This window comes from Lepidochelys kempii, chromosome 16 (assembly GCF_965140265.1).
Source record: "Lepidochelys kempii isolate rLepKem1 chromosome 16, rLepKem1.hap2, whole genome shotgun sequence".
Lineage (NCBI taxonomy): Eukaryota > Metazoa > Chordata > Testudines > Cheloniidae > Lepidochelys > Lepidochelys kempii.
The window spans coordinates 10,408,818-10,436,531 of NC_133271.1; the positions used below are offsets into that span (position 1 = coordinate 10,408,818).

At 48.3% G+C, this 27,714-nt stretch overlaps 1 protein-coding gene across 13 annotated transcripts in view; it reads left to right on the plus strand.

Annotated features, from left to right (window-relative positions):
* EHMT1 (euchromatic histone lysine methyltransferase 1) overlaps positions 1 to 27,714 on the plus strand; it is a 170,424-nt gene that overhangs the window by 94,694 nt on the left and 48,016 nt on the right. For all 13 annotated transcript variants that reach the window (XM_073313920.1, XM_073313919.1, XM_073313921.1 and 10 more), the window contains 6 exons: positions 16,644 to 16,821; positions 19,797 to 19,933; positions 20,905 to 21,093; positions 21,894 to 21,974; positions 23,935 to 24,055; positions 26,462 to 26,593. In XM_073313920.1, coding sequence (XP_073170021.1) covers positions 16,644 to 16,821; positions 19,797 to 19,933; positions 20,905 to 21,093; positions 21,894 to 21,974; positions 23,935 to 24,055; positions 26,462 to 26,593 — 838 coding nt within the window. The remainder of the gene's footprint in view (positions 1 to 16,643; positions 16,822 to 19,796; positions 19,934 to 20,904; positions 21,094 to 21,893; positions 21,975 to 23,934; positions 24,056 to 26,461; positions 26,594 to 27,714) is intronic.

Sequence of the window (27,714 nt, forward strand, 5' to 3'; positions counted from 1 at the left end):
AGATATTTAGGTCAGAAGGGACCATTATGATAATCTAGTCTGACCTCCTGCACAACGCAGGCCACAGAATGTCTAGGGTCTCATAGCTAAAGCATCCCAGCTGCCCTCCAGTACTGTAGCTCCCCACGGAGAGAGAGGCAGACTCTTCGATAGCAAGCACCCGAGTTAGAGAGGGCTTTATAAGCCAGGCTTAACGCTTCGAATTGTACCCAGAAGCAAATAGGAAGCCAGTGCAGTTGTTGAAGGACTGGAGTAATGTGTTCCCTTTCGCTACCAACATCTTATGCCCCAGATGCAGCTTCCAAATAATCCTCAAGCAGAGCCACAAACACTGTAACAGGGCAGCCATCCAATCTAGAGGTCACAAAATTGTGGATCCCTGTGGCCAGGTCTGGATCAGAAAGAAAAGGTCCCAGGCACCTAGCCAGAGGTAGATGGGAAAAGGTCCTGTTAGTTGCCAACACCACCTGTGACTCCGGAAGCAAGAGCACTTCAAGATAGTGCACTCTTGGACACACAACCTCACTAGGCGGGCAGAAACCACCCCTGCCATACCTTACCCTAATTGCCTTCTGTCTTCTCTTGAGTGCATTTCAGTGAGCTCCCTCCCGCTCCTGTTCCCATTTCGGCTAGTGCCTGGGGAATCCCAGCTGCTGCACATCCAGGTCTGATGAAAGCACAACTCTGAACTGCGTCTTATCCAAATAAGGCACTACAGCCAACACTGCTTTGCACTCTCCCAGGGTGGCCTCTCGTACACTTGGATTAAGCAGGTCAACAACACAAACCCTTGTGGAACCTCACATGGAGAGAGTGATCCCTTGGGGCCGAGGAACCAGGAGGAGGCAATTTTTCTGTAAGAGATAAACATCAGGTGAGGTGAGATTGCCTCACTGCTCTTGCCTCACTTTTATTTTACTGTAAATCAGAACAATTTGTACCTGAACCCACAAGATGGTGGGTTTGTTTGAGAAAGCTGGGTGTTTTAACATTTGTAAACAATTGCTTGGCTGAATTTATGTGCACAGTTACTATGATTGCTTGTGCAAATGGCTATTTATGGTCATTTGCAGTCGTAGTAACTGCACAAAAGTTAGTGCACACAGGTTTTTTAAAATCGCATCCTCAGGAACTCTCCCCATTTAGTTTGGTCGAGAGAGAAGCAAAATACACAATAATACCAAGTCAACGGGTGTTGAATAATTGTCTGTACATGCGTAAGCCGTTGCATCTGAGTTTGAGCACAGGGTTTTCAGTTTTTATCTGATCTAGTTTTCGTAGACCATGAAACATCTGCTCAGTTCAGCATGCAGGGTAGTTATTGACTTTTCCCCCCAATGGCTTTTGGCTACATCCAGTTCTCTTTCGAGTAGCACAAAGTCCTGACTAGTTCCCATTTTTCAGTTTCCTGGTTCTCTCTCTCTCTCTGTCTGTCTATATGACCTGCATCACCATAGTAGCTCAGCCCTGGTCTACACTGGGGGATGGGGGTCGGCCTAAGATACGCAACTTCAGCTACGCAAATAGTGTAGCTGAAGTCGGCTTATCTTAGGTCGACTTACATGGCCGTGACGATGGCGGCGAGTCGACCGCTGCTGCTCCCCCATCGACTCCGCTTCCGCCTCTCGCGAACTGGAGTTCTGGAGTCGACAGGGAGCACGTTCAGGGATCGATTTATCGCGTCTAGATGAGACGCGATAAATCGATCCCCGATAGATCAATCTCTACCCGCTGATTTGGCGGGCAGTAAAGACCTGCCCTCAGTGTCTTTTAAAGTATCAGACTCCACCATCACACCTGCCTTTCCCACTTGATAAGTAAAGCACCTAAGTTGCAGGTGGCACAGCCTCAGCAATAAGTCTTTACCCTTTGGAGATCATGCAGCAGATGAGGGGATAGAAGACTGCACTTCTATGTTTTCATGTTTAGAGTGTTGTTTTATTCCTGCTAGATCCTTGTGTTGCGTGACCCAAGGATAGGAGAAAATTAGGATTTCTTAGTCCTCAAACTGTAGAATCTTTTTCCCTAGCCTTTGCAAAAATCTGTTGGGAAGAGAGAGTTGCTTCTTGGACTTCAGTCCCCCTCAAGCAAACTTGGCATCCCCTTTCTGTGTGAATTGGGAGGTTGTTGGTAGAAACAAAACAGGTGGAGATTGGGTGTTTCTCTACCAGGGAGTCACTTTCAGAACCAAAAAAGCAGCTAGGGACCAAAAAACAGCTGTAGATTTCATTGCTATAGTTATGGTGATTTTGTTTTAAAATACTGATATTTGTAAAAACTCAGACCAGCCACTGTGTTGCACCCACGTCCTTGCATCTTTTACCCCACGTGAGAGGGTTTTTTTTCTGCTTAGTCTGCCTACATCTTCATCAGGCACATGAAAGACTTTGGAAGAGGAGGAAATGGGCCAAAAGGAAGCTGGTTGTATGTTTTAGGCTCAAATGCTTTCAGAATGCTTCTGCTGATCATATATTTTCCGCGTAAAGAACCCCATACTCTGCCCCACTGGCATGAAAATTTAAACCCCTTATCAAACTTAACTTCATTTTCACAGCTCTAGACGAGCCTAAGAACTTGGATAGTAAAACCCTCCTCGTATTTTATCTATTGAAATACAAAAAGCAGTGTTGTCTTGTGGTTAGATCAGGGATGGAGTCGGGAGACCTAGGTTCTGTTCCTAACACTGGGGTCGGGTCTAAACTAAAAATTAAGTTGACCCAGGTACTTACCTCAGGTGTGAAAAATCCACATCTGTGAGTGATGTACTTAAGCCAACCTATCTCCAAGTGTAGACAGTACAAGGTCGATGGAAGAGTTAGTACATGACCTCAGGCAAATCACTTTTCTTCCCCGTGCCTCAGTTTCCCTTTCCATAAAACGGGGATAATGGTGATGCAAATCCCTTGAAGGGCCCCGGGCAAAAGATGCTGTCATTACAAAGTGTTGTTTGTTATATCAGTGGTAAGTAATATTACAGCCTGGTACCAAACCCCTTCCATGCTCTCCTATAAAGTCCACATGTTCAGAGAGTCCTAGGGAGTTCTCGCAGTTGACTAACTAAGAATAGACAATTACAAATCACCAGCCAGTGAGCATCTAGGATGCATTTATATTTTTGAATGCTCTAGTTTTGCAGAGAATAGAACTGTCAGAACATGGGGGAATCCTGATTGAAGTGATTGTCTTTCAAGAGGAACATCCCATGAGAGCAGAAAGGATAGTGTTTCCTGAAGGAAAATGAACTGTACGTAACCAAAAAATGTAGATTAAGCCAAACAGCTGTGAAGAAAAGAATGAGATCTAATTATAAATGCTCCTAAGGATTTGTCTAAAGACTGAATTGCACTGGTTTAACGTAAATTAAGGGCTTGTCTACACTTGAAATTTAATGCGAATTAAGGTAGAGTGTGAATTTAAAGTGCAATAGCTGTTCTTGAATAACTCCATTTCTGGGCACTCTTATTCTGGAACAAGAATGTCCACACTTGGAGTTATTCCAAATAGCTATTATACTTTAAATTCACACCCTAAATGAATTCCCATTACCTTTCAAGTGTAGACAACCCGAAGTTAACAATGCTATGTAGACAAGCTCTAAATCAGTTTTTAAACTGACGTTAAAATGGAGCAATTTTGTGTGTGGATGCTATTTTACTGGTTTAAACATGACTTGTATCTCTTTAACTTGTATGGCAAGCTAAACCAATATAAGCCAAGTTTAAACTGATATAAGGGTGTCCACACACACGGTTCAGCTTTAATGAAATCAGTCTAAAATCACATCTTTGGGCTATGTCTACACTCCAGACCTTACAGCGGAACAGCTGTACCGATGCAGCTGCGCTGCAGTAAGATCTCCCATGTAGCTGCTCTGTGCCAGTGGGAGAGAGGTCTCCCACCAACATGGCTCTGTACACACTACAACTTATGCCAGCGAAACTTGTCACTCAGGGAGGTGTGTTTTCGCATCTCTGAGCGACATAAGTTTTGCTGACGTAAGTGGTAGTGTAGACGTAGCCTTAGTTTGGTAGGTGCAACTTTACATGTAGACCCGGTCTAAGAGTGCCATTAGGAGTCTAAGTACTGTGGCTTGTTTGCTATGGATAGTTAGCTTTGCAGTGTCCTCATCTGTACGGTTCCAGGTTAACGTTCATATGCTGGGCCACCACCAAACTCTCCACACATGTTTGAATTTCGATAAAGAAAATGGTAATTCTCTGCTAACCCTAATGTAAATGCGTAGCTTCAGTGTTACGGTCCTTCAGCGTTGGTGAAGCAGCTTTTTAGTGTAGTTCATGTTAAATTTTACTGGCTTGATAATCTGGGCTTGAATCTCATTTACACTAACGCCAATTATCAGAGGTTGATCTGCAAGATGGGGCCCTGACTATAAGGTCCGGAGGCAGCATGTTGGTTGGAATCTTGTGGCCCAAGCATCTGGAGAAGGAAAGGAAAGGAGATGGGCTTCTTACTGAGTGCTGCCCCGGACCTGGCTGCTCTGGCTAATGGGGTTAGTCCCCTGGCTAGTTGGTTAGGTATTCAAGCCCCTGGCTGATAGAGTGTTGGAGACGGAAGTCCCTGAAGCCTTATGTTTTACTGATAAATGTGGCATGCAGCCCAGCCTGAAAGAGAGCTTATATGTGTAAACCAGAGATGGGTATATTGGATGTCGAGGATGAATGGCAAGATCCTGCTTATGTGCGCTCTGAAGCTGCCCTCTTGTTAAATGATTTGTGCTGGAGGATATTTACCAGTGTATTGTCACTGACACAGTGATACATTTTTGGTTTTGTTTTCTTTCCTTGCTAGTAACTTGGTTGGTAACGAAGGGCCTCTAAATTGTCTGGTTCTGGGCAGAAAGCTGTGTGCCCTGCTGGCACAGGGCTTAATTAATCGCTTTGCTTCTGGAAGAATTGAGGGTACTCGGTCTTTGCCATTTTTAATAACTTCCCCATCTGTTCTAAGGGAGCTGCATGCTAATAACACACACCTAATCAATCCCATTAAAGTATAGAGAGCACTCGCATTCAGCTATACAATGAATCTTTCATCTCAAGTGCCATAAGTGTGCTCCTGTTCTGACATCTTTCTCATCAGCTTTCTCATCTGCTCTCCTGAGGCACAGAGAGAAGATCCCGTTCAATCCTGCCTCCTCTGTGTTTAGATCTGGGCATCTTCTGAAACCAATGCTAGAATTCAGTGTGTCTTCCCTTGGCTCCCTGACTGCCTCCACAATGCCTTACATGGGAGAATAAATCTGTGGCCTCTCATGTGAAGTGTAACTGACGCTCAATGGGAAAATGCATTATTTAGAACAGTGGTTCTCAACCTGTGATTGGGTCCATGGACTATGTCTAAGGGGTCTGTGAAAGACTTAGACTGAAAACTGACTGAACAGAATTCAACTATATATACAGACAACAGATTTCCTAAGGGGTCCGCACCTCACCTCCATTCGAGATTTTTTTAGGGGTCCGCAAATGAAAAAAGGTTGAGAACCACTGATTTAGAACGTGTTCCTCCACATCGATTTTTTCCTCTGCCTGGTGTAACTCTGTTAACTTCAATGGATCTTGATGCTACTCTGTACACTGCTTTCTCTTTATGTGGTGTTAGGATAGCCTGGGGGCTGCCCTAAGTTACGCCAGACAGTAATGGCCCCAAGAGACTGAATATCTGACACAGTGTAGGGATATTCTGACCACTTTTCTCTCTCTCTCTGTGAGATATAAATGAGAGTAGAACCAGTCTTAGATTTTTTTTAACTCCTTTGTAAAAATAACAAACAAAAAAAGAACCCCATGGCCAAAACTCTTTCAGGAGAACAATAAATAAAATTGCTGTGGATTCAACAAACCTACATCATTATTGACCTACTCCAGCTCTGTATGTACTTGTCCTCTTATCCTGTGTAGTCAGGGGACAGAGTTCAAGGCTTCAGCTATAGTGCGGGACTGGATGGATTAGTGCACTGGAAATGAGATAGAGCTTTTAACCTCTAGGCTGCCAGTTTAAATCCCATCAGACTAGGTGTCAGCTGAATGTTGTTATGCTCTCTGATGAACCTACATGAAAGAAGATGATTTCAGTCCAGGTTCCAGGGCTAAGGGTCTGTAGCATTAAATGTACACACAATTAGCATTCATCCCCTTATTGGCGTTCTCCGCAAATAAACCTACCACTGCCCGGGCTATGGAAGTTGCATAGCCATTTCACTTCTTAGGAGGTGGCCACTCAAGGTCAGGGTCAGGGCAAATTAGCTTATCCTATCCTGTGGATAAAAGAAGCACCTCAGACTCCAGGTTTGTTTATCCTGAATCTTTCACCAGTGCTAAAGTCTCTCACTGAGGCCAGGTCTGCATTAGAGGCTTCTGTGGGCATAGTTGTGTTGGTCTGGGTTGTGATGAGTTGTGCTCGCTGACCAGCATAGCTGTGCAGGCAGTAGCCCCTAGTGTATATGCACTTTTCTCTATAGCCAGTTTCCCTTGAGTATGGTTTTACTATAAGGGTACAAAGCCCAGCTCTGCTGATGTGGCTGGGATAGTATACTAGTTCCTGTACTAGTAAAGTGACGTGGTCTTACTTTCACCTGCTCTCAGAATTCCAAAGGGGAAATCCAATACATCAGCCACACGAAGGGGAGGAATTTGGACTTTCAGGAAATGAGTCAGACTCGTGTTAGGACTTGACGATGGCAAACTGGATGAAGGAATATTGGCTGGTAAATTACTCACCATCAGCTTTGTCCTTGCTCCCAGGCTAATATTCGAGAATCCCTCTCTTCGTACTTTCCCAGCTTTGGATAGTATTAAACTGGATGTAACCTCTCAAGTCCTCTGCCTGGGAGAGAAGGTAGTGGGGCATTAGGCCACGCAGCAGGCGTTACTAATGATCTCTCTGCATCCTGTTATCAATCACTGTAGAGCATTTCACCTCTAGGTCACCAGTTCATATGCTGCCCCAGGTCAGCAGTCGGCAGAAAATCCAGGCCAGCTATAATAACTGCTGCTTGATGACTTCAGTGAAATGAGCTGGTTTTTGGTGGATGGGTGAGCACATCAGAGTTAGGACGCTTGTCATTGTGAAGCCAAAGACTGAATGAAGACTGAGGCCTAGTCTACACTACAGGGTTAGGTCGACGTAAGGCATCTTATGTTGACCATATTATGTCCGTATCTACAGTCCAGCCTTGCTCCTGCTGATATAAGTACCCTACTACACCGACATAACTCCACCTCCACGAGAGGTTTAGGGCTTTTGGCAGGGTAGTTAGGACAACGCCGTGTCTGTGTAGACACTGCCTCCCTTACCCGGGCTATTGGCTATCAATTTCACAGCTCTGCTCTGCACCTGGGCCTCATAATTGGAGCTGTGAAATTGCCAAGAAAGGCTGGTGCGCTCCCTACTATGAAATTGAGCCTGGCTGGCCACCAGGCTCTCAGCTGGAACTCTTGCCCTCCAGCTCAGGGTGACAGCCCCAGTGTAGCCTGGGGCTGGGCTCAGTTTCACAGCATGGAGCCTATCAGCCTTTCTTGTCAATTTCACAGCTTCTGCTGTGAGACCCACTGCTGCTCTCAGCTTGAGGCAGTCGTGAAATTGACAAGAAAAGCTGTTAGGCTCTGTGCTGTAGATCACGCGTCAGGCTCACAGGTCAGGCTGTCACCAAGGGGTGGGTGGGTGGCTCCAGATGCAAGCCTGGCTGCCGCCCGGGTTCTCAGCACCTCACTCCCTGTGGAGCTAGCCAGCTGGAGCCTGGCTGCCAGGAGCTGAGAGCCTGGGTGGGAGCTGGGCTTCCAGTGGGGAGCTCCACGTTGAGCTGAGAGCCTGGGTGGCAGCCGCCCACGCTGCCCCTGTTAAGCCAGTGCAAGCACTCCTGGTGAGGACGCGCACCACCGATAGAAGGAGGGTCGTGTGGACTTGAAAAACCGCAGTAATTACTGCGGTGGCTGTATGTCAACTTAACTCAACTTACATTTGTAGTGTAGACATGCCCTGAGATGCATTAGAGGATGTGGGCCCTTCCAGAACAGGGGTCAGGCCCATAGGCTATCATACTATCTGTAACATGCTCTTTGTACCTGCTCTGCCTCTTCTGCAATAGAAGCCCTCCCTTTCTATGCTGATGTTTTTCTCCCCAGTCGTAAATTCACTTTAGCTAAGTGTGTGGGGTTTATTTTAAAATTTTCCCGACAATGTCCCTGCTCCTAGCTATAGCACTGAGCTGTATTCTCTATTTCTTTGTGTTAAAAAGCAAGGAAGGGAACTTTACCTGGCTCAAAGCCTTAGGTAGTGACTTCTACAATTACAGCTGACAACACTGTATTGTGTGTGACACAGTTCTGCTGCAGCACCACAGAGCCTACAAGGAAGAAGCAAAGCATGTGTCAGAAGAAACAGGAGAACCTTTCTCCCACAAGATTCCCAACTGAGAGATGCATGTGGGCAAGAGAGAAGATCTGAATAGTGCAGACACTTGCAACTCATCTGTTTTGGCAGAGCAATTCTGGTCAAGTGCAGAGTGGCAGTTGCATGCTAGAGCATTTGCATGGCAGTGAAGGGTGCAATTGAATAGTGTTGCTTGAGCCAGCTCTGGGACTGCTAGATAAGACTAAGGACATTTTAGTTTGACTGTCAGGAGAAACTCCATGGCAAGATGAGTTGGGCTGTGAAAGTCTCCTCTGGAAACATTTATGATTGGACAGGACAGAGCACAAGAAACTACTGTAGGGTACAATTCCACACTGGTTTCCAGGGATTGCACCAGAGGAACGAATAGAATTTATAGCAATTAGAAATGGAAAAGTTCCAAGTGGAATTATCCATAGAACATGTATAATGATCTTGCAGAAAGCACGAGTTTCATAGCAGGAACAAGGAAGGGCAATGCCTTATTTCTTCTGCCTTTCTCTTCTCCCATCGTCTGGCCGAGTTTGGGGAAGGGAGAGAAAATTGTTCATGCTTTCATTTCTTTGCTGATCCTTGTTAACCTAATGTTTTATATCCAGGATTGTCCTCACTGAGGCTGCTAAAATCTTCTATCTAGTCAGGCTTCCCAAGAGAGAACCAGTAGCATTGCTCCAGTTAAATGCTTTCTGTCTGTTTAGTATTGAGGTATGTGTCTCCAGATAGTAGGTTCAGGGAGTTCCTTACCCACTGGAGTTACAGTAATTCAAATCTTACAAGACCTAATTCAGTTTTCACATTATTCTGTGGGATTGACATTAAAAGTCACTATTTGCCAACAGCTACCATGCAGCAGTAACTGAGATGCCTTAGTTACTTCTCTATTGTAATTACAGGAAAACAAAGCTAATAGCGTATTTCTTTTTAATTAATTCTTTGTGTTGGTCCTGGCAAACTCTTGCCTCCATTCTTCTGTGATCTAGTTGACAATTCTCAATGTTTTCAGTCCATCCATCCATCCAGATGAGGATACGTTTGACTGTAGCCCAGTGCAAGGTCATACATTTAGGGACAAAGAATATAGGACATATTTACCAGATGGGAGACTGTATTCTGGAAAACAATGATTCTTCAAAGGATTTAGGAGCCAAGGTAGATAACCAACTGATACAAGCTTTCAGTGTGATGCTGTGGCTAATAGGGTTTACATGATCCTTGGATGTATAAATGGGGAATATTGAGCAGACATATATGGCATTGCTGAGACTAATATTGGAGGACTTATATTCTGGTATTCACAATTTAGAAAGGATGTAGAAAAATTGGAAAGGGCCACCCACAAGAATGATTTGAGGTTTTGAAAACTTGAGCTTCTTACATTTAATTTAATTTATCCATGTAACAGAGATAACATGAAGAGGTGACTTGATCATGCGCTGTGCGTATCTACACCAGGAAAAAATTTCTGGTGCTGGAGGGTTGTTTAATCGAACAGAGAAAGACACAACCTCTAATTCTTCTTCGAATGCTTGTTCACGTCCATTCCACATTAGGTGTGCGCGCGTTGCGTGCACGAGCGTTGGAAACTTTTTCCCTTAGCGGCTCCCTGTGGTGCCCCCCGAGTGGCACCATTGCGCCGTTCGTATATACCCCTGCCGCCCAACCCCCTCCAGTTCCTTCTTATCGTCTGTGCGGTGTTGGAACAACCTCTCTCTCTTGTGCGAGAGCAGTCCCTTAGCCTTTCTCTTATAGATAGCTGTTATCAGTTAGTTCACATACACTTTGTTGTGGGCACTTAAGTGATTAGGTGCTTGGAGGCTTCCAGCACCCACCCCGGGCTGCAGGGCATGCCCCAGGCCCACAGGTTTAAGGCTTGTGCCACGTGCCACAAGCCTATGCCAATTAGTGACCCCCACGGCTCATGTCTACGTTTTGCCTGGGGGAAGAACATCAGACTGAGCTGTGCAAGATTTGCAAGGCGTTCAAGCCAAGAACAAAGAAAGAAAGAGACTTTCATTTAAAGCCGTTGATGGAAGCCACATTACAGCCACCGGGCCCGAAGCGCCCAACACCGGCTCCGGCTTCCTCGGTGCATAGTGCTCCGGAGCCGTCGGGAGACCCGGGACCGGCTAAACACTGAAAATTGTCGGCCCTACAGCGCCAGACTAGGCCCTGGCTCCGCTCGTCCTCCCCGGTGCGGCCCACGGCGCAGCCAAAAGGAATGCGTGGACGTTCCCCGCATAGGAGGCCGGCGCCTTCCAAGGCCCCGAGCGCTGATAAGAGTGGAAAGGCCGCTGTACCGGCACCAGCGGTTCCAGCACCCCAAGTCCCACCGAGCCCAGGCCTAAGTGAGCTCAGTGCGGACAATGGGGTCGGGGACTTAATGGATCAGCCCTCCACGCCTGGCACCTTTGAGGTGGCAAAGGACCTCATTGAGCTGTCGGCGACGAGCCCCCTCCTGTACAGGGAGAATCCTCCGGCACCCATGCCACGGGTGTCATAGAGGGGTAAGCTGGAAAGGGTGTGCCGTTCGAGAACACTGTCCTGGCACCGGAGTTGGTCCCGGTCAAGCTCCGCGTCTGCGGACTCCCAGTTACCCGCAGCTCAGAAGGAAGTCTCGGTGGTTCCGGGAGTGGATTGGAGCAAGGAAGTTACGGATGAGGCACGATCCCCGGCACCAATTAAAGACCGGCACCGGGAGAAGTCGAGACAGCCCTCACCGGAGGACTCCCGCAGGCGCCGGTCCCAGTCCCGAGAATGCCAGCGCCGGTCCAGATCCCGGTCCCATGGATATCGCTACTGGTCTTGCTCCCGTTCCGTTAGGAGCCGCTTGTCGACCTCACGCTGGCACAGATCGTTGGCACCGCCGTGGCCTTCGCGATCGGCGTCGCCGCAGTCTGGTGCCAACTCTGGCCATTACAGTCACACACGCCGTGCTCCGGACAGCAAGGACCCTCAGACGAGGTGGCACCCCCAATGGGGGGCACCAGGTCATTGGCCCTTCTGGACTCCTTCGGCCTATCAACAGTGCCAAGGGTCCCCGTCCAGGGCGAGTTATTCGGTGCAGTGGTCCTGGTCCCCGCACCGACGCCCGATGGCGCAGGAAGCCACAGTATCCAGGCCTCCAGCATCCCCCCAGAGTAACCGGAGAGACAAGCACCGAGTCCCATGTCATCCCGAGGTCTCCCACCCCAGCCTGAGCCAGAGGCCCCTTCCGTGGGAGAAGGGGAGCAGGAGGACCAGCCAGAGGGGATTGAGCAGCTGCTAACCTCCTCGTCATGCCCAGATGAGGCGGTGGCGGGAACAGCGGTGTCCGGCCCTCCACCCATAGACCACAGAGCCCACCAGGAGCTACTGCATAGGGTTGCCCGAAACTTGGGGCTGCAGGCTGAGGAGACGGTTGAGCAGGAGGACCCCATGGTGGACATTTTGAGCCCCGAAGGTCCATCTAGAATAGCGCTCCCGCTCATTAAGACCATCCAATCGAATTATAGGACTGTACGGCAGACCCCGGCCTCCAGTGCTCCAACGGCCAAGGGTGTGGAGTGCAAGTACTTCGCCCCGTCAAAGGGCTACGAATTCCTATTTTGCACCCAAGTCCGTGCTCCTTGGTGGTCTCGGCGGTGAATGAAAGGGAGTGCCATGGTCAGCAGGCCCTGGCACCTAAGGCCAAGGAGGCAAAACCCCTGGACCTTTTTGGCAGAAAGGTGTACTCGTCGGGGGGCCTTCAGTTGAGGATTGCGAACCAGCAGGCCATCCTCAACAGGCATAATTTTAACTCCTGGGCAGCGGTGCGGAAGTTTCACTCCCAACAGGAGTTTACGGCCCTGGTGGACGAGGGCAAGACAGTGGCTAAGACCTCTCTCCAGGCCTCCCTGGATTCAGCAGACGCGGTGGCCAGAACAATTGTGTCGGGGGTGGTCATGAGGCTCTCGGCGTGGCTGCAGGAGTCAGGCCTGCCACCTGAGGTCCAGAGCACACTCCAGGACCTTCCCTTTGAAGGGTCCGGGCTCTTTTCGGACCAGACAGACGCAAGGCTGCATTGCCTCAAGGACTCGAGGGCTACGCTTAAGTCGCTGGGTATGCACACCCCGGTGACGCAGAGGAAGCCCTTTAAGCCGCAGCCTCCCCCTCAGCGACAGTACCAGCCTTGTCATAGGCATGAGCCTTCCCGTAGGCGAGGCAGGGATAACAGGCGACGGCGCAATAATAACAATAATAATGTACCGGGCCAGAACCAAGGTCCGCACAAATCCCAGCCGGGCACTAAACCAGACTTTTGAAGGTGCGCTCGAGGACAGCGTACCAGACCAGTCACCGGATCCGTCCCCCTGAACCGCCTGGCCCGTTTCTCCCATGCGTGGTCCAGCATTACGTCGGACCGTTGGGTCTTATGCACGGTACAGAACAGGTACTTGCTGCAATTCTCTTCGCTCCCTCCCTCCCACCCCCCTTCCCCATCCCTCTTCAGGGACCCCTCTCACGAGCATCTCCTAGAGAAGGCGGTTCGCTCGCTGCTGGGGGCGGGGGCAGTAGAGGTGGTGCCGCATGGCCTAAGGGGGAAAGGTTTCTACTCCCGGTACTTCCTCATCCCCAAGGCCAAAGGGGGACCTCAGGACTCAGGGTTTGTGGTCCGGAGCAGAGCAGTTGCTCCATGTCAACGTGAGGGAGCTCAGGGCGGTTCGTCCAGCCTGCCAGACCTTTCACGCCACTCTGAGTGGTCACAGTGTGACAGTTCTGACAGACAACACTACTGCCATGTTTTATATAAACAAGCAGGGCGGGGCCCGTTCCTCACCGCTCTGTTGTGAGGCTCTCCTCCTCTGGGACTTTTGTATAGCCCACGCCGTTCTCCTCGAGGCGTCATATCTCCCAGGGGTGCGAAATGAACTGGTGGACTACCTCAGCAGGTTCTATCGCATGCACGAGTGGATGCTCAGAGCGGACGTCGTGCTTTCACTCTTCCGCAGGTGGGGGTTTCCCCGGGTAGACTTGTTTGCCACCAGGGACAACGCCCAGTGCCCGTGGTTCTGCTCATTCCAGGGCCACAGCCCGGGCTCACTCGCAGACGTGTTTGCAGTCCTGTGGGGAGGGGGCTTGATGTATGCGTTTCCCCTGCTCCCCTTGGTACACAAGGTCCTGCTCAAGGTACGCAGGGACAGGGCGGTGGTGATCCTCATCGCCCCGGCATGGCCCCGCCAGCACTGGTACACAAAGCTCCTAGAGCTGTCAGTGGAGGCCCCGGTAGTCCTGCCCCTACACCGGGACTCATCACACAGGACGGTGGGTGGATTCTCCACCCCGACCTGCAGTCACTACACCTGACGGCGTGGAAGCTCTGTGGCTAAACGCCTTGGAGAGCCAGTGCTCCCTTCCTGTGCAGCAGATTCTGCTTTTCAGTAGGAAACCCTCCACCAGGGCTACCTATATGGCCAAGTGGAAAATGTTCTCCTATTGGTGCGAGCCCCGAAAGGTGCAGCCGTACCAGGCCCCGGTGCAAGCCATTCTCGAGTGTCTTCTGCACCTCAAGCGGTAGGGGCTGGCCCTGTCCTCACTCATAGTGCACCTGGCGGCCATCTCCGCCTTCCATCCGGGGTTTTCGGAGGGCTCGGTGTTTTCCCACCCAATGGTGGGACGGTTCCTTAAAGGATTGGAGAGGATGTTTCTGTACTCATGCTCCCCAGTCCCTCCTTGGAACCTTAACTTGGTCCTCTCTAAACTCATGGGACCCCCTTTCAAGCCCCTTGCTACCTGCTCCCTCCTCCACCTTTCCTGGAAGGTGGCATTTCTGGTGGCCATTACCTCAGCCAGAAGGGTGTCTGAGCTGAGGGCTCTCACCTCTGAGCCACCATATACAGTGTTTCACAAGGATAAGGTGCAGCTCCGACCGCACCCCAAGTTCCTCCCTAAAGTGGTCTCGCAATTCCATTTGGGCCAGGACATTTGTCTGCCGGTGTTTTTTCCAAAACCCCATATGGACCCGAGTCATCGCAGCCTACACACCCTGGATGTCCGTCGAGCGCTGGCGTTCTATTTGGAGCGCACCAAACCCTTTCGTAAATCTGCGCAGCTGTTCGTGGCCGTAGCATAGAGGATGAAAGGCCTCCCGATGTCGGCACAGCAGATCTCGTCTTTGGATAACAACCTACATCCGGGCATGCTATTAGCTCACAGGTGTTCCGGCCCCGGCGGTCATGGCCCACTCAACCAGGGCGCAAGCGACTTCCACTGCTTTCCTGGCACAGGTCCTGATCCAGGAGGTCTGCAGAGCAGCCACCTGGTCCTCGGTGCACACCTGGTCCTCCAATCAGTTGTTCTGTGACTCCTACCCTCCTCCAGAGGTAGGCTTGTGATTCACCTAATGTTGTATGGATGTGAACAAGCACTCAAAGAAGAAAAAACGGTTACTTACCTTCTCGTAACTGTTGTTCTTCGATATGTGTTGTTCACGTCCATTCCACCACCCACCCTCCCACCACCCACCCTCCTATCTCTCTGTTGGAGTTGCCAGCAAATAGGAACCGGAGGGTGTCGGGCAGCAGGGGTATACACGCACGGCGCAGTGGCGCCCCTCGGAGGGTCCCACTGGCCCACTGGGAGCCGCTGAGGGGAAAAGTTTCCGACGCTCGGGCATGCAACGTGCGCACACCTAATGTGGAATGGACGTGAACAGCACATCTCAAAGAACAACAGTTACGAGAAGGTAAGTAACTGGTTTTTTTCTTAACAGTGAAGGTCATGAACCACTGGAACAACTTACCAAGGAATGTGGTGGTTTCTCCATCGCTTGGAGTCTCTAAATCAAGACTCGCTAGTTTTCGAAAAGATGTGTTGAGCTCAACCAGCAGTTTTGGGCTTGATGCTGGAAATTAGGGGGAATTCGGTGGCCTGTTTCATGCAGGTCAGACTTGATCTTAATGACCCCTTTTGGCCTTGAAATCTGTGACCAGTTTCTCATTTCCTGCCAGCAGTGCTCCCTTGGCAGAGCTGTGATTAGAGGAATCCGTCATTTCTCCCTTTTTTCTCAAGGTCATGTTACTTGAAAGCAGCATCTGAGAATGGATCCCTGATCCTAGGCTGATGGGGGCTTAAAAAAGTCTTCCTTGTCTGGCTTCCTTTTTCTGTTTTGGCGTTTTAGCTCTTGATCCAGAGCTCCTGTACCAGAAGCCTCCCTCTCCCAAATGGAGCAGCATCAAAACATTGTCATCCCAAAGCTTGTGATCTTATAACAGTGCTTTAGGATTTCTGTAGAACCGTTCGCCAAAGAACCTTGGGCTTCACAATCTACTTCCCCCCTGAGGCCCATTTGGTATCTAACCCCCTTGTCGGCTGGGTTAGCAGGGGCACAGAGAAGTTTGAATGGGCCAATATTGAGCAGACCAAGGCCAGTGTAAAATGCTACCGCATCAAAATGGTCACATTCTACGCCCACTCTGTGCTGGTGTAAATGAGGGCCCAAGGAGCAAGGCAACAGGGAATTACGCCCTAGGAATCCTGGAGCTCAGTCTCTGCTGTAGTTACTAGACAAGCTTTATCCAAGCCTTTGGTTTGCATCTCCATGTCATGAAAAACAATGAAACTCCTTCTTTTCCCCCTCCGTGTTGTTGTTTACTGCCTTTATTAGATAGCACCGAGGGGCCTCAATTGTGGACCGGAACCTCATCGTGCTAGACGCTGTAAAACCACAGAACAATCTTCTTCCAGTGTTGCACGCAGTGCTGTAAACCATAGTAGACTGCTTCTCTGGAAGACTGTGTTGCCTCTGCCCATCCACCCTCCCACATGCGGACCTCGTTACAGATGTGTGTCAGGGAGCAGGCAGAGCTGTTGCATTAACTCCTCTCTTCCAGGGGTGACCAAAGGCCTGTGTAAATAGCATCTGCTGCTTTCCATTATTTACACATGCTTTGGATCAGTCTTTCCCCGCTAGATGCCTTCAAAGGGAGCCGTACTCAATGAGTGGAGGCGCAGTGGGCTGTTAGAGTGCTGCAGGGATTAGGCAAAGAAATGTTCTGTGGAGGAAATTGGTGAGGGAGGGGAAAGCAGTCGGATAAATGACTGGGTCTGTTTGCTTCTGCTTTGAATGTAGACATCCCTCTTCAAACGGGAGGCGGGGAGAGAGAGAGAGAGAGAGAGTGTGTGTGTGTGGGCGCGCGCACGCCCGTGCGCTTTTTCCTTTTGAACGTAACTCGCAACCTTTGACCCGGATGCAGAGGCTCATTTTAATCTCTGTTTTCCAGCATGCAAGTAAAGACCCCAAAGAAGCGAGAGACACCAGAGATCAAAAAGAATCCAAGGAGGAAGGCAACAAAAACGTCTTGGAGTTTGGCAAACCCCCACCGTTGCCCCCTTTCCCAGGCTTTCATCAGTCACTACCTCAGAACCAGAGCTATGTGGCCACCACAAAATCACAGACAGGTAAAAAGGACAGAGCCAAATAATAATAATAAAAAAATCCCCTTTTATTGTGTTTGGGTCGAGACACTGTCAGGCCGCGGGGGGCTAAAAGTTGTTCTGCTGTGGCCTTGTCTCCACTGTCTTTTGCCCCTAGAGTTCCCCTCTGTTGCTCGCCCCAGCGGAAGTGCCAATGTGGATCAGACCCGGGCAGTTGCCGTTGTATTAACCACTGTGTTGCCGTGACCTGCTGTGAGGTGTGTTTGTTAAAACGCCAGCAGCTTGCCTTTGCTAGCACGAGTGGAACAACAGTGATGGGGAATTTTTGGTGTGGGGGGGAGAGGGAGGCTAGCATAGACACCTCCTGTACCTTTGGGCCCTACCTACATTACAAATACGTATTTAATCAAGAATATGAGCAAATATCACTTATTCTGGGCAATGTAGGCAGAAAAAACTATTGTGTGTTAAAATCATGTTAGAGAACCATGGTTTTTCCCTAGTTCGCTATGGAGTGGGAGATCCATGCCCCTTTATGTGCCAGCCCCTTTAAGAGAAACACAAGAGCTTGAGCAGACTAAATGAGGTCCTACGAGCAGTGTATCCTGTTGGAGGTGATTTTCCTCCAGTGCAAGCATTGCAGAAGCCAGCAGTAGAGCTTTCGTCCCAGGACCCGTTTGGAACCCCGGCGTAAGGAGCGCGTTGGGGGCAGGAATGTACAACACAAGAGATTCTGGGCAGGGCTGCAGCCCATAAGGTGTCTGAGTTATTCTGGAGGCCTCCCCGGTCACCGGGGGAATCCCAGTATCGGGAGAACATAAAGGTTCCTTAAAGGTGCTTCGGCGCCTCTTCCCAGAGCTACAAGTTCTGTGCTGTGCTCCTTAGAGGTACAGCACTGAATCTTACCACCTAGGCTGAGACATGGGTCTTACGTAGTTGCACCATATGTTTTTATGTCTGCACTTGGGAGAATAAACCATGTTGTAACATGACTTGGCCACAGTCAGTTGATTTTGAGGGGGAAGGTGGGGCCTAAAAAGACTAAATTAAACCAAGCTGGAAAAAAATATTTGATAGTAGCCTGCTTAGAGCCAGAATATGCTCTGTTACTCCCAGTATTAAACTCGGTTGACTCGGTTGATTTCAGTGGGGTTACTCCCCATTTACACCATTGTTTGAGAGCAGGATCTGGCCCAGAGTGTTTATCTAGTTGCCTTATCAGTTTTACATTTAGGGTGAAGATTTTCGGGTGCTCCCAAGTCACTTTTGGTGCACACGTCCCATTGACTTTTTGCAACGACTTGTGCTTCTACATCACTTTGATGCTTTTGAAAATCCCATCCTCCTTCTTTTACAGCTGTCGGTTTGTACTACTTGTGGATTTGCGGAACTTACAGTAGTTATAGGGATATGTCACAGCACAAGTCAGCTTGAAATTTCAAGGCCTAATCCCAACGAACCAAAGCTCCTTGAGCATCTAAGATCGATAATTAGAAAGCACTCCTTTCACACCCCAAATTCCCATCGACTCCTCTTGGAGTTTGAACTGAGGAAGACTGGCAGGACTTGTAAGGCTGTCTGCCTCCCACAGACCATGTGCTAGGCTGCAGCCTTTGGATAGCTCAGGGCCTAGGCCTGCAGTCTTTGTTGAAGCTGTCTCCCCATCCATGGGAGTTCTCTGTAACTAACACAGTTTCTGAGTCCTCACTGGGAGGACATCAGCTCTGCTGTCTGTAGTGTTTATGGAGGGATGCAATAGAAGCCAGGTGGAGTTTTAGAAGGGTCGAGAGATCAAGAGTTTGAGAATGGAGTGGGTGAGTGAAAATCCCAGTGTAAACTAGTTTCTTGAGCCTCGGTGTTCAGATATTGGCCGTTTGTTGTAGCTTTGGTGTTCTGCTTCACTAAGTATGTAGAGGGCATGGCACCTGTGCCTTCCATCACAATCCCCCACCTTCCCTTGGGTGCTGAAGACAGTCATGGGCAGACATTTCATTTACTCACACTCTTGGGTGAAGCTGTTTACAATAGACAAATTTGTAGCCCTTCAGTTGTCACAAGGGATATTGCTACACCGAAGGCTTTGTTTGGGATTGCTATAGCTGTTAATATACAATTTCATAGGATTCTGATGGTAGTTTACTACTGGTTTCTGCTTATTATGAAGTGTAGCTTTGTAGTAACAATAACTTGTATTAACACATCTCTTTTAAAGAGAAGCCTCTTTAACATCCTTTAAGTGAAACTTTTAAAGTAAGATCAGAAGCAAGGGAATGTTCTAAAGGAACTGAGACTTCACAACAAGAGAGCAATAAGGTTGACTCCTGGGATAGTCCTTCCCTGGGCTTACATTATTCTTCAAGAGCCGGAACCAAATATGCATGTGACATGTATTCTCCCAAGACAACATCAGGCATTGAGGTGTGATCTATGATTTGTCTGGAGGGCTAGAGGGAGGCTAACAAAATTAAGGGTTGAATAGAGGAGTTTAAGGAAGAGAACTGAAACTTTGGCGCAAGGTTTAAAGTAAAGTTAAATAACCACCATCTCCGTATTCAATATCTCTGTTCCCTGTGTGTTCTTAAGTTATTCTTCATCACTTTGCTGGTTAAAACATGTTATTACTCCTGTAGGCTCTGTGAGCAAGCTGGATGCTATTCTGCCTCCTGCATCATCAGCAAAACTGCCTGCTAAGTTCTGTGAGGGAGAATCTGTATTGCAGGTGGTGATGTAAGGAGCAGAAAGAATTGGGGGTGGGGCAGGGGAATTTCAGAACGTAGGCTGAGCTTGTGGCTTTGACAGAAACACATGTGTGCTGCACACAGACTTTTTTGGTTGACGTGCAAGTGGAGCAGTGGGTTCCAGAAGCCTTTATGTTTGTGCTCTGTGTTGCTTCTCTGCCCGTAACCTCATTTTTTAAGCACTTGAATGACATCTCTTCTGCTTTCCACTCTTTCTCCTTCCCATCCTGAATCTGCTTTGTGTTTTATTCCCCCCTCCAGCTGCTGCAGTATCTCGGAAGAAAAAGCGGAGAATGGGAACCTATAGCCTGGTTCCCAAGAAAAAGACCAAAGTGTTAAAACAGAGAACGATGATTGAGATGTTTAAGAGCATAACTCATTCCACTGCTGGTGCCAAGGTAAGGGCTGAGCCAGACCTACTACGTACATGCTTGGTGGGGGAATAAAGTGCTTGACGCTTTCATCCATGTGTATTTTGCACTGGGAGACCAACCCCACGTGCAGGCTTGCAAATACGGCAGCTCATTGTAGATCTGTAATTCATTCCCTAAAACTGTATTCTCACTGTAACAATTTCCTGCCCTTCTAAGGCTGGTGGTTGGGAAGGTTCTGCAAATGGGCAGTTACAGGGAGTCTTCTCAGGTGCCATGAGGCAAGAGACCTTGAACAAATGAAAACAATCCCTTTCTGATTTTTTTTGCTTCCCATTTCTCTGTGATTTTCTTGGAACTGGGGATTTCTCAAGGTGACCCTGACAAATGTTTCTGCCTTGGAGCCCTCAGGAGAGTCATCCCTCGTGTTAGTGCTTGAGATTGCAAGGTGAAAAAGGCAGGTGATTTTGAAAGGTGGGATTCAGAGCTGGCCTAACTGTGCTCCCACTGCAGTTCATGCAAGGGAAGTTTTACCATTAAATTCAGTGAGAGCTGAAAATCCCAGCCTGGGTGTCAGAACTTCTTTTCCTTGTAGGGGAACTCTCCCATGATCCTTGAGATGACACAGCAGAACTGTCCCTTTGTGAAATAAATTAGATGTTTTCAGTTAACTGGTCAGTCTTTACTCATGAGTGCTACTAGTAAGGAACGGGGCTGGCCAGCGACCCTGCCATTAACGCTCTGTACTGCCACGAGAGCCCACTTTACTCCCATTGGCGTCTCGTCCTCCAGGTTGATAGAGCTGGTTGCTTGTGGCAAAGTCTCTGTCCAGGTGCATTAGCAGCCTTACTGGGTTCGGAGGGAGAACTCGTCCTATGCTCAATCCATAGCAGGTGGCCTGGCACAAAGAAGATGATGTGAATCTGTGGTTAGATGCAGTGGGCCAGTAGCATGGGTTGCTGCGGCCTTCCTGGTTTACGTACTTGGGTATGTGTCAGGGTGAAAAGGACCTAATTGGCATCAGCCCGCACATGAATGGGGAGAGCACAGAGGTGGACTCTGGAGAGGAAGACTCTGACGACCTGGAAGAGGAAGATGAACGAGGAGCTGAACAGCCCGCTGCATCTCCCTCCCAGGACAACAGGATCCCTAAGGAGGGCTCGTCTGATGCCGACAGTGCCAGACAGGTATTTGGGTGCTGTTCGAGTGACTGTGAAAGAGCTGAAGGGGGATTTTTGTGCATGGGAACAGGACAGAGAAAGAGCGGAACCAACGTTCACAGCATGAAGTGAGGAGGTTTCTAGGACTTAGCACTTGAGGTGGCAGAGAACAGGGCTTTGGGAGCAGAGGCCTCTGGTGATCTGCTACTTCTCCTCCTTGCCTGCTGTAGGAATTTTGGAATTGGGGCTTTGCCATACAGTATCGTTTCGTCTCATAGCCTCGGGACAGGGACCAGAACCAGAGGCTTGAGGAACAGAAGCAGAAACCCCATTGCAGACAGTCATAAAATTTACTTACCAAAGAGCAAGTTTCTTCCTAATCCTCTTCAGTTATAGGCTGTTTTATATCCTGAAGCATGAGGGTTTATATCTGAAGCAGTAAAAATCAGATGCACCAAACATCACCCTATCCTTTCTTGTCACCCCTCCTGAGTGGCTGGATCTTTCTGTAATAGATGGCAAAGACATGAAGCTGGCCCTGCTTCTGGGAAGCCGTGAAGGTTATGACCCTCATGCTGGGTAGCAAAGCTTTTCTTTGTGGTGGAAGTGGAGCTTCCAATCCTGCCCCAGTACACGTGCCCGTGCTGTGAGTTAACAGACGAGGGGGTCTTGCTTTGGGAAGTGAGTTCTGTTAGTTCACACTCTGGCTAGAGCATGGATGGGGCTTGGTGACAGAAGCCCTATGGTTGCATGATGAGGAAGGTGCTTTGGTTTGAAATAGCTGACATGGCCGACTCTTTCTCTTCTTGGGGGAATGCTGACTACAGATGGAAGACGGTGAATCTGAGGAGGAACAAGAGTCTGGAGAATCTGGGGAGGAGGAGGAAGATGGAGATGAATCCGACTTGGTAAGCTAGGCTGCGAGATGTTTCTTTTCGATCTTTGCCCTGTCGCAATATCTTTCTCTCAGGCAGAGCGTAGAAAGGGAGAAACACCGTGGTTCCCTGCCAGTGTGACAGAGTCACTGTCTGAAACCCAATGGAACCACCCACACGGGTGCCATATTTTCCATCATGTCCATGATCTGTGATAGAACCAGTTGCCTTCTGATGCTCACTAAAGGGCTTTTGCTTGTTTGCTGTTTTCAACAAGGTGCTGACTAGTTTCTTCTTACATTTAATGTTAATGGAAATAGTTGATTGGTTCCTCTTAAGTTCTTCCTTAGATACAGACCCGGCAGTTGTAAGGAGTCTATAACAATTTTTTTTTAAATGAGCTGAAATTGAACCCACCTTTTCAGAACACTGTTGAGTTCATCCATTAATCCATGGCCCCAGCACTCACTGGGCCCTTTGAGCCATAGAACAGCTCAGAGAATAGAGATTTAGGCTTATAAACAACACACACAGTCACCTGACTCAAGCAAAATGGAGAGACAATTGCACCTTTTTACAGTGTCCAAATGTTCGCGCTTTTTGGGTGCCCATTGTGAGGTGTCTCAGGGGAACTTGGTTTTCACACAGTGCTGACCTGCCTCCACCCCCTCTGAAAATCAGGCCCCCTTTTAAGGCATTCAGATTCACTAGTCACTTATGAAAATCTTTAGCCTCAGTTATTTGCATAATCAGTTTATCTGGCTGAGCAGAAGGTTGAAGGTGGAAGAAATTGCAACAAGCATAGTTTCTGTTAAGTTGGAGCAGGGAAGGGAAGGGAAGGTCAGATCCTGGTCAGTAGTAATGCGCCCTGGCATTGGTTTGGTTCTGGCTTCCTGAATAACTTTTCCTGTGCAGTTCCTTGATGTATCTCATTATCCCTTCTAGGACAATTCACAGTGTTGGATTTCGATCTGTAAAGCCCTTTACGGTTTGGATCCTGGCTGTCTGAGTGACCACTGGTCTCCCAATGAGCCATCAGGGAAGAATGAGTGGCAGAAGCATTTGACTAAGAGTCCCTATAGTTAAACATCTGGAGCACAGTATAGTCAGCAGAGAGTGCTTGGCTCTGTACCTTACTCCTCTCATTGGTCAATATGAGTCTGCACCTGCCTTGGAGAGCAAGGGCTCAGTACCAGATATTTTCTGAGTGGTTCCAGTGCGAGGGTAGAGCATGATACAGAGTATTTTGAGGAGGAAGACAATGTAGATCTGAAACTTCTTCATTGACTGAAGTGGAAGTTGGGTTGGGCCATTAATGGGATGTCAATTTAAATTTGAACATGGACTTAGAGGCTTAGATTTTCAAGGCTGCCTAAGAGATTTGGATGCCCAACTCCCAATTTTAATGACTGTTTTGAACACCCACCCTGGAGTATATTGTATAAACATATTACGTACATTAAGCAATAAATCAGCCGGGATTTGTCACTGATGAGACTGGCCTCCAGAGTACTGGGTGATCTCTCTCTGTAGTGACTATGTTCAGTCTGTGTGTATACCCAGTACCTTGCCCTAGAAAAGTATGTTGAAAGCGAAGCATGCACTGTCCTTAGCCTCTGTTTGTCAGAGGGTGGAGATGGATGCAGGAGAGAGATCACTAGATCATTATCTGTTAGGTTCACTCCCTCTGGGGCACCTGGCACTGGCCACTGTCGGTAGACCGGATACTGGGCTGGATGGCCCTTTGGTCTGACTCAGTATGGCCATTCTTAAGTTCTTATGTTTTAATGACGGAAAACATGCCCGTGTGTGTCTAGTAAGCTCTAGAAACTTCTTAGCACCAAATGGATGATTTCAAACCCTGATTCTCAGTTACACTACTGGAGTGATATAAGGGTGGTTAGTGTAAGTGGGCCTTACAATGGATGGAAATTAGTATTGGGTCACTAGTACGGGCGTGCTTTGTGTGCAAATGGCCTTTCTGGTTATTCAGAGCTCCGAGTCCAGCATCAAGAAGAAACTGCTAAAGAGGAAAGGAAAGACAGACAGCCCGTGGCTGAAACCCACCCGGAAGAGGAGGAGGAGGAATAAAAAGAAACAAGCCAGTATGTTAGGTAATCGGTTGAATTTGTCTGCTAAATATACAGAAACAGGCCTTCCAGGTGAAGACAAAGGAATGGTGGCCTCTACTCCCAGTGATTTGTTGCCTTGTCTTTGTAGATGTTAAGGATGATAAGTGGGAGGAGGGAAGTGCTTGAGTGGAAAACGATTACAGGGTTAGAGGTTGCCTTTGTTACCTTAAAATGCATCTCAGGATTTGCCATAGGAACTTACGCCAGAATCCCCATCTTTACCAGCTTTGAAGAAGACACTTAGGGCAAGTTTACACTTGAACTTCAGCTACATTAGGGGCCCCAGGAACAAAAAAGCTGTCTCCAACGCACGTTACTGTGCTGTTTGGTTTTACACCACCAGTCGGACATGGACTCTGCCCCCAAACCACCCACAAAACCTGAACTGTTTGAGAGTTTGAAAAGGTTCAGGGGTACAATGGAGCCATATAGAACCATGGTGTAACCAGGGTCATTGACACAGCTACTGTTGCAGATAGACATTATTATTTATTGTTTGTCTTTTTGTAGTGCCTAGGTGCCTTGGTCATAGGCCAGGACCCCAGCGTGCTAGGCGCTGTACAAACATAGGACAAAACAGTATCTGCCCCCGTGAATTTCCCGAACATGAATCCTCTATATTTCAGAACACCGATGCCCTACAGCCAGTGATTGTGTGTGAAGCACTTATGAGCACTTCTCCCTTCACAAAGGAATCAGTAGGTTTTTCAGGTGACATGGCAGATTTGGGAATAACCCCCAGTCTTTGTTCTTCCTCCAAGACAGCAGAAGAGCCAACAAGCAGAAGGGCTGCATGGGTTTGGGTAGGGGGCAGTGGGGGCAGGTTGGCTGCTGCTCCTTAGGTGAACATTTTCCAGTTAGTCATGGGATTGTTCTCTTGCCTGCCTCGCCCAACCAGAGGAAAGAGTACCATGATCAGAGCCTGTGGAAGAGAAGGAGCAAATCTGGTGGCTCCGGTGTAGTAAGAATTAAGATCCAAGCAAATCTCACAAACTCATCCACGTATGCTCAGAAGGGACACAGAGAAACCACCATGTAGACTGGGGCATGAGATTTTATTGCTCTTGTGCAGTTGCCTATGCCTAGTTTTGGGTATCCCCATCATATGGAAGCAATGCAAAGTGTGTGATGATTGGCCTGTTGGCACCTCCACAATGAGGGTAAAGTTCAGAGTGTCGAATTTATTTGACCCAAAATGTGCAACATACCGTATAGCTTACACTGCCCTTTCTGTCGTGAGCCGCTGTGTAGAGAGATTGAAGGGAGGGTGAGTCTGATCAATTCTCCGGCTGCAGGGTAAAAGAGGTTGAGTCTCTAGGAATACAGTGGTGAAGCCTTTCAGTCAGCGCCGTTATTAAAGGGTCGCACTTCTCCTTCACCATTTAATGGTTTATCCAATGAGAGAAGCGGTCTTTCTGCTTGCAAACTTTCTGCAGACAGACTGACTTTTACCAACTTCTGTCATAACTGGCTGAGTAAACACGTTTCTGCCCGTGGGTTGGTTCGTAGTGTGAAAGTGATCACATCAGTCGTGCCCGGTGTTTCTTTTCCCTGATTGGATGATGGAAACTTTATTAATAGGAAGTGGGGGTGCCAATCACTTCTGGGCAAATAGCTAATACTAAAATTCAGGCGTGGGTCCTGTTGCTGACCTACAAATACAGGTGTTGGCATGAAAACCAGCTGTTCCCCAGTCATCCAGCCTGTTGGCACCAATTAGACTAAGTGATAGGAGCAAGCAAGAAACAAGCGTGAAGATGGGTGAATCTAAAGGGGCTTGAATGCATGAAAATACTCCCAAATATCTCTTCCCTCCCTCCCACCAAAATCTCGATTCAGTAGCAGCATTGCTTATTTAATGGTAGGATGGGCACTTACGCTCCCCCCTCCCATTAATCTGAATGTCAGCTGTCCCATTCCCTTTCAGTGTTTTTATGTATACATTATTGGTTAGTTTGCACTGCCTGGCTAGGGCAGTGGCCCAGGGCCCTTTGCAGCAGGTTGGAGAGAGAGATTGTGGGGTAAGTCAGGGTGAGCTAGGCTTCCATCCCTTTCTCTTGCCATTTAAGCTTCTGCTGCTGATGCAGTACGGCAGCAGACAGATGTGTGTTTGGAAGGCAGGACTTGTTTGTCTCATTTTATTCTTTTATCGTTACCTAAGTGGAAGTGAAAAATCGACCCGATCATACAGAGAAGGAAATAAGAGATAAGAGATCAATTTTAACATATGTGCCCAGATGTTACGTTTTCATTATTCTGTGCGCATCTGTATTTATAGACTCTCTTAGGAGTGTAGCCTGCATACTGCTTTCTTGTGATGAATGTGGCCTTTATACATACACACACTCTCTTTTTTTGCTATATAAATATATGTATATTTTAATTTAGGTACTGAAGCGTATAAACCACCTTTGGGAGGCAGAGAGGGAGCTGGGCAGGAGAATAGTATGGAATACATGGAAGTGTCTCTTGATTCTTTGGATCTCCGAGTAAAGGGAATTCTATCTTCACAATCAGAAGGTGAGTGTCAGCTTTCTAAATATGGCCATGTACCATTTTGGTTCTTTGTTTCCTTGGTCTTATCCTCTGTATTAAGATGATGCCCCCTGGTGGCTGCTAATAGGAGAATTTGAAGAGATGCATCATTAAAAAGGCAGCTAGCTAATCTCACTGAGCTCAGGGACATAGGTGGCACCGTTACTCTCTGGGCTCAGCGGTGTGCAGAATGGGGTTCAAGGGCGGGAACCCGGCTTAAATTAGGTTACTGGGTTTTGTTGGTGGATTTTAAGATTGCAAACATTTCTCAGGGGGATGCAAGCCTTCATGGTTTTGGCTGACTTTTTCTCCCTCGATTTTTGTCTGCCCAGTTTTGCAGCTTCCCCCCCCCCCCACCACCACCGCTTGAATAACCCTTATTTACCCAAAAAGTACCACGCTGCAGCCCTGCAGTATTCTACAGTCCTAGCCCCCAGCACCTCAGTGTGACTATTGCAAAGTGGGGTGCGTTGGATCATTCCTGTAAGTACGTTCTGAGACGGGCAGGTAGACTCCCTGAGGATGGAATGCTTCTCCTACGCAGGAGGGCAGTACCCAGGGATCCAAGTGCAGGGCTATCTGCCTGTTGGCTCCAGAGAGGCCTCTTCTAATGAGAAGGCTGCTGTTCCCAGTGCTGAATTTGTCTTGAGTCCAGTGCTTCATCATAAAACTGACTCTCCCCCACATTCTGCTGCCTTTGGACGTCTGCCTCATTCTTTCAATCATGGGACATCACAGAAGTCGTGGGAGTGTCCACCATGAACGGAAAGTCAATTTCTCTCCCTCCCCGAAGCCTTCGTGAGCTGGTGGTGGGTGTTTTGACTAGATCTGCTGAATGTCAGAAGGGCTGTTGAAATGGCAGCTTGGAAGGAGAAATAAACTGCTCCCCACCTTGTGATCCTGGCAGAGGCTTCGTTTTCTTAAGGCTCTATATCACTTTTACACAAAAATGTAGAGGGGCCTTCACCGCACTGTCAAGACCCTGGCTTGTTCAGCTAGTTGGCTGCAGTTGAGACAGACTTTATCCATGGACTGTGGTGGTTCTTGGAAGCATGATATTTACAGCTTGGGGACATTCCTTACAAGATGAAAATGGATTGGTTTTT